At 55.4% G+C, this 6,857-nt stretch overlaps 1 protein-coding gene across 1 annotated transcript; it reads left to right on the top strand.

The window, feature by feature from the left end:
- Positions 1 to 1,429: 1,429 nt before the first annotated feature.
- LOC308279943 (phospholipid-transporting ATPase ABCA3-like) lies at positions 1,430 to 6,586 on the top strand (the record flags this gene model as incomplete). Its single annotated transcript, XM_080720168.1, has 1 exon — positions 1,430 to 6,586. The coding sequence occupies one exon, from the start codon at positions 1,430 to 1,432 to the stop codon at positions 6,584 to 6,586; it is 5,157 nt and encodes a 1,718-aa protein (XP_080576294.1).
- Between the last annotated feature and the right edge of the window lie 271 nt (positions 6,587 to 6,857).

The following is a 6,857-nucleotide window of genomic DNA, read 5'->3' as shown; positions in this document are numbered from 1 at the left end:
AGCCACTTTTTCCTCAGCGTTTTGCCATAGCAATGTGTGTGTGTGTGTGTGTGTGTGTGTGTGTGTAGCCACACACACACACACCAATTACATCCTAGACCTATATCCTAGTCTGAAGACGTTATGCAAGCACGACCACCACTCACTTCACATTGGGTGTGATTTTTTATATATATCATTTTTATCCCACGATTTTGTAACCCATTTTCACCCAGTGCCTATTGCCTACGTAATCCTGGGCTCTGCTCTCCCTCTGCCACGCATGGGGAAACAACGGATGACCTCATGCTTCCTTCTATGCATGAGGAGTCCAAGTTGCTTCCCTGACAATGGGGATTTCCCCAGTTTGGACGGAGCGCGTGGAAGGAACACGTTATTCCAACCAGTTCCTTTCCCCTCCATCAGGCTCCAGCACACGCCCCCAAGGCCCACAGCGTCCCCCGGCGAGAATCGAACCCAGGACCTTCTAGCTGTGAGGCGAAGTGCTAACCACCGTGCCCCCAGAGAGACTCATTCTGCTGAGGTTTACCTCGCAAGGTGCCCATTTGGGCCCTGGTGTAGGCAGAGGCAGATCCTGGAGGAGTACAGAAAAGGATTCATGATTCGTTACCAAACTACTGTGTAAGAATCCATACGGATATGGTGGGTATAAGTGGAGAAATGTGAAGAACCATGTGACGGGGAAGAAATTGAAACACCATGCACGTATGTATTCTCCTCAAAAAGAATTACTGACAGTTAGGGCTGTCTCAATTATTACATAATCGTCTAATCGTGATTATTTGACATAATCGTGATTATTTTTCATAATCGTCATAATCGTTTCCATATCAAAATTAGTGGAAATAGCAGATGCGACGCGTTGTGAGCTTGTAGATCGGCTATTTCCAAAGTAATCTTTTAAGTAGTAAGTTATCAAATATGTCAGTAATTTCTTTGTATATTTAGGTTATGTGTCATATCTACCATGTACAACTTCAAAGCCTAAAAGCCAAACAGAAATGTAATTATCAACAACAAAAACACAATTAAATCGTTAATCGCCAATTATTTGATTGACAATTAATCGTCATGTAAAATGTCATATCGTGACAGCCCTACTGACAGTACAAAGGCATGCAGGGCCCTTGAGAGCCAATGAGGAGCAGCCAAAGGGTAGATCTTTGTGCCCATACATGGTGTTACATGCGAGCCCACACTGTTTCGTAGGAACAGTATTTCTAGTATTATTATTATTATTAATACCCAAATACTGTACGGACATGCTTGATGTCAAAATACTGATGTCGACAGTGATGTCAGTCACTGCCATAAATAATGCTAATTATCCATCGAAGGTGACAGTGAGGAAAGAAGCGTCAAAGCATCTCCGTCTTGTCACCGTCAATCAGAAGTTGTCCACTACAGAGAGGACCTCGGACCCGCGATGATGAGTCACACACGGCAGCAGTTTGGCGTTCTTCTGTGGAAGAACTATGTGCTGCGCAAACGTCGGCCACTGGTGGCCCTGTGTGAAATGGCCCTCCCTCTGCTGTTCTCTTTCATCCTACTTTATGTTTTCCGGGGAGAGATTGGGGAGATTCCAACTGGCAACGCGTCCCTCGTCCCTCCCCGCAACCATACAATCCACGAGAGCTTCCCCGTCGACGCGCTTCCCGATGGGTTCATGTTTGGCAACAGAAGCTTCCAGCTGGCCTTCGTGCCGGGCAACTCTACAGCGGTGGAGCGGGTAGCAGAGGACGTCAAGCAGAGCCTGAGTGGCGACCCCGCGAGGCACGGCAACGTTGTCATCTCCGTACGTGGCTTCGCCACGGAGCAGGAGTTTGAGGACTACGTGAAGAACGATACCCACCAGGAGAAGGTTCTCGCTGCCATCGTGTTCGAACATCCCTTCGCCAGCGCCAACCAACCGCTACCACGGCAGGTGAGCTACCACCTGCGGTTCCCCTACAAGGCTCGCTTTAAGCAGTCTGGTGATGGTGAATGGCACTTTGACGATGGTGAATGGCACACTGACAGCCTGTTTGGACCCCGGGTGCCAGAAATCCCTCGCTATTATAGCGAGGGTTTTCTGGCGGTTCAACATGCTGTGGACCGGGCCATCATGAGGCCCTATGACGAAGTGCTGGCGGATCCCCTGCTGAACCGGACCAGGGTGCTCCTGTCTCGCTTCCCAGACAGGTTATCAGGTTCGCCGGACCTGATACCCGGCGGCGGCGTGGGAACGTTTGTGCCAGTGATTCTGCTTCTCAGTTTCCTCTATGCCTCGATCAACATGGTGCAGTCCATGGTGCAGGAGAAGGAGAACAAGCTCAAAGAGTACATGCGCATGATGGGCGTCAGTGACTGGCTCCAATGGAGCGCCTGGTTCCTTACGTTCCTCTTCGGCCTCTCCGTCTCCATCTTCTTTGTCACTCTGCTCCTGTGCCTTCCTGTTATCACCCCCCAGGCCTTGCTGAGCAAGAGTGACCCTACACTGGTGTTTGTCTTCTTGCTGGTCTTTGCAGTGGCCACCATCAACTTCAGCTTCATGATCAGCACCTTCTTCTCGCGGGCTAATGTAGCGGCATGGGCGAGTAACTTCATCTACATCCTGAGCTCCTTTCCTCATATCATCCCGATGAGCCATGCCCAGAGGACATCTGTCTGCCTCTTTTCCAACGTGGCCATGGCTACGGGAACCGAGCTCATCGCAAAGTTTGAAGCCGAAGGCAAGGGAATGCGGTGGTCCAACCTGTTTGAATCGAGGTCTGGGGATGACTTGTCCCTGGCTCAGGTCCTGGGGATGCTGCTGCTGGACGCGTGGCTGTACGGCCTGGTGGCGTGCTACGTGGAGGCCGTTTTCCCTGGCGAGTATGGAGTGCCGCTGCCGTGCTACTTCTTCCTCCTGCCCTCCTACTGGCGCAGCAGGCCCCGCACGGCTCTGGCCAGCGGCAGCGAGGAAGAGGAGGTCGCCGGGAGCGCCTTGAGGGGAGAGTTCATGGAGGAGGAGCCCAGCGGACTGGTCGCCGGGGTCCGGATCAGACATCTGACCAAGGAGTTCAGAGTGGGCAAGCAGACGCAGCAGGCTGTGCGGGACCTCACGGTGAACATGTTCGAGGGACAGATCACCGTGCTGCTGGGTCACAACGGGGCCGGGAAGACCACCACGCTGTCCATGCTGACCGGCCTGTTCCCGCCCACCAGCGGACAGGCCTACGTCAACGGTCACGACATCTGTCACGACATGGCTCTGGTCCGCTGCAGCCTGAGCCTCTGTCCTCAGCACAACATCCTGTTCGATAACCTGACGGTCGGCGAGCACCTGTTCTTCTATGCGCAGCTGAAGGGCTTCCCCAGAGACCGGATCCAGGCCGACGTGGACCACCTCCTCAGCATCCTAAACCTAGAGGACAAGCGACACTGCCGCGCCAGGACCCTCTCGGGTGGCATGAAGAGGAAGCTGTCCATTGGCATCGCCCTGGCCGGCGGCTCCAGAGTGGTGATGCTCGATGAGCCCACGACGGGCATGGACCCGGCGGCACGGCGTGCCACCCTGGACCTGCTGCAGGGCGAGAAGCACGGGCGCACAATCGTGATCACCACACACTTCATGGACGAGGCTGACCAACTGGGCGACCGCGTCGCCATCATGGCCGGGGGAGAGCTGCAGTGCTGTGGCTCGCCTCTCTTCCTCAAGAACAAATATGGCGCCGGTTACCACCTGGTCATCGTGAAGGAGGTCCTCTGCGACGTGTCCGAGATCACCCGTCTGGTCCACACGCATGTCCCTAACGCCACAACGGAGAGCAACGTGGGGGCGGAGCTCTTCTACCTGTTGCCTAAGGAGAGCATGGACAGGTTTGAGGAGCTGTTTTCTGAGCTGGAGATGAACAGGGAAAAGCTGGGCATCGCCAGCTATGGAGCTTCCCTTACCACCATGGAGGAAGTCTTCCTCAAGGTGGGGAAACTGGCAGTTTCCAGTTTGGACTTCCAGCAGAACACCACAGATGACGCTGGCAGCACTGGTGGAATGAAGGACACCACCGAGCTCACTGACATCCAGATGCCTAGCCCAGAGGACTTCTCCAGCGATAAACTCAACACGGGGCTCAGATTATGTGTGCAACAGTTCTACGCCATGTTCCTGAAAAGAGCACTGTACAGCTGGAGGAACTGGAAGCTGATGGTGGTCCAGTTCCTGTTGCCCCTTGCCTTAATGACGTGTGTGTTCGTGTTAACCATGGTGGCCAGCTTGCCCAGCTCACCCAGCTCGCCCAGCAGCCAGCCAAACCTGAACCTGAATCTCAGCCACTACGGCCACACCAGGGTCCCCGTAGCCCATGGTAACCTGACAGCCCATGGTAAACTGACGGCTGCCCTGGCAGAGCATTACAAATCCCAGGTCAAAACATCAGGGGCACAGATCGTCCACGTCAAACACTTCAATGACTACATCCTGACCCAGGCGGAGAAGGAGGACAAGGCCTTCAACCAGCAGTGTGTGGTGGGCGCCGTGTTCCGCGGCGACAGCAACGGCGGCAGCAGCAGCTCTGCAGAGGCCACGGCGTACTTCAACAACGCGGGCTACCACACCTCTGCCACGGCCCTCTGGATGGTGGACAACGCACTGTTCAAACTCGTGGCAGGGTCCAACGCTTCCATCCGGACAGGGAATTGGCCCATGCCACACCCACGCCAAGAGAGGGATAGGTCTGACCCGACATTGTACGACATTAGCTCCTTATTAATCAGCGTTCTTTTGTATGGCATGGCTTCCCATTCTGGAACTTTCGCCCTGCTGCTGATCACGGAGCGCTCCGTAAAGTCCAAGCACGTCCAGCAGGTCAGCGGCCTCTATCTCACCAACTACTGGTTCTCTGCCCTGCTGTGGGACCTGCTGCTGAACTTCCTTCTGCCCTGCGTCCTCTTGCTGGGGGTGTTCGAGGCCTTGATAGGGGGCGGCTACACGGCGAGCATGCTGCTAACGCTGATGCTCTACGGCTGGGCCATCATACCTCTCATGTACCTTCTCAGCTTCCTTTTCGACACGCCGGCCTACGCGTACATAGGCCTCACCATCTTCAACATCCTAACCGCCGCTGCCACAATGCTTATTGACTTAGGGAAAATGGATCCTACACTGGACAAGATATTTATGATCTTCCCTAACTACTGCTTGGGAACGTCCTTCCATCACATTTATAGCAAATACTTCTGCACCTCCAGCCAAGAGGTCCAGGCAAGGTGCAAGGTTAAAGGACGCAAGTACCTGGAGAATTACTTTTCCATGGCCGATGGCGGGGTGGGCCGTTACCTGCTGTCTCTCTCTGTGCAGGGCGTGGTGTTCATGGCATTGGTCTTTATCATTGAACTGCGAGTTGTCTGGAACCTCCGACGTTTCTTTGGCTCCCCTCTTCGCTCCCTGGGCAGGTGCCTCGCGCGACGACGAGTGACAGCGGATGCAGCTTTGCTTCCGGAGGACAGCGACGTGGCCGAGGAGAGGACGAGGGTTCTGGGGTGGCAGCCCACGGCGGAGTCTGCGGCCGGCAGCCCCCTCGTCCTGCGGGAACTCAGCAAGGAGTACGGCAACATGCGGACTCTGCTGGCCGTGGACCGGCTGTCTCTGGCCGTAGGGAAGGGAGAGTGCTTTGGCCTGCTGGGTTTCAATGGCGCCGGGAAGACCGCCACCTTTAAAATGCTGACCCTGGACGAGAGCGTCACCTCCGGGGACGCTTACATCGACAGACACAGTGTCCGGACCGCCGCCAAAAAGGTGCAGCAGTGCGTCGGCTACTGTCCCCAGTTCGACGCTCTCCTGGACCACATGACAGGACGGGAGACGCTGTGCATGTACGCCAGGCTCAGGGGAATCCCGGAGAAGCGCCTGTCCACCTGCGTGCAGAACCTCCTTGTGTCGCTGCAGCTGGAGCCCCACGCGGACAAGCTGGTTGCCGCCTACAGCGGGGGCAGCAAGAGGAAGCTGAGTGCGTCCGTGGCCCTGATCGGCGGGCCCCCGCTCGACCTCCTGGACGAGCCGTCGGCCGGAATGGACCCCGCAGCCCGGCGGAGGCTGTGGGACACCATCATTCGTGCCACACGGCAGCAGGGCAAGGCAGTGGTCATCACCACGCACAACATGGAGGAGTGCGAGGCCCTTTGCACCAGGCTGGCCATCATGGTCAACGGGCAGCTGAAGTGTTTGGGCAGCCCCCAGCATCTCAAGAGCAAGTTCGGCAGCGGCTACTACCTACAGGCAAAGGTGTCGCGACCGCACGACCGAGTAGAGGAAGTGGACCCCGCGGAGGAGGAGGAGGAAGAGGAGGAGAAGGGGAGTAACCTGCAGCGCTTCAAGCGCTTCGTGGAACGCACCTTCCCGGGTTGTCTGCTGAAGGGGGAGAACCATGGCACGGTGAACTACCAACTGACCGACAACGAGGCCGTCACTTGGGCACGGGTGTTCGGGACAATGGAGGCAGCCAAAGAGAGGTACGGCGTCGAATACTACAGCGTGGGCCAGGTGTCGTTGGAGCAAGTGTTCCTCGGCTTTGCGCGGTTCCAGAACGGCCCGGAGGCGGACACGAGGGGTCTAATGGAAAATGTATGAAATCTGTACTTTGATCCACACATAGGGCTACTTAATATTTTGCCATATCTGCCTTATCATGGTTATTTGCACGCCAGCCTTGCTGCAGGAACAAGCCGAAGGTGAGTTCCTTAGGCAGGGCTGAACACCCTCTAGTGTAATATTGCTTAATTCAGCATTGTTGGAGTTACCAGAGGACGCCCGTGGAAATAAAAGGAAAGAAGTTGAATTTGAGACGAGCAAATGTTTTTTTCAACTGATCCTGTTACCTCTGGACATGCTTAAGAACATA

This window comes from Nannobrachium achirus, assembly GCF_963921795.1.
Source record: "Nannobrachium achirus genome assembly, chromosome: 24".
NCBI classification, from domain to species: Eukaryota; Metazoa; Chordata; class Actinopteri; order Myctophiformes; family Myctophidae; genus Nannobrachium; species Nannobrachium achirus.
This window is presented reverse-complemented; position numbering and strand designations above follow the sequence as displayed.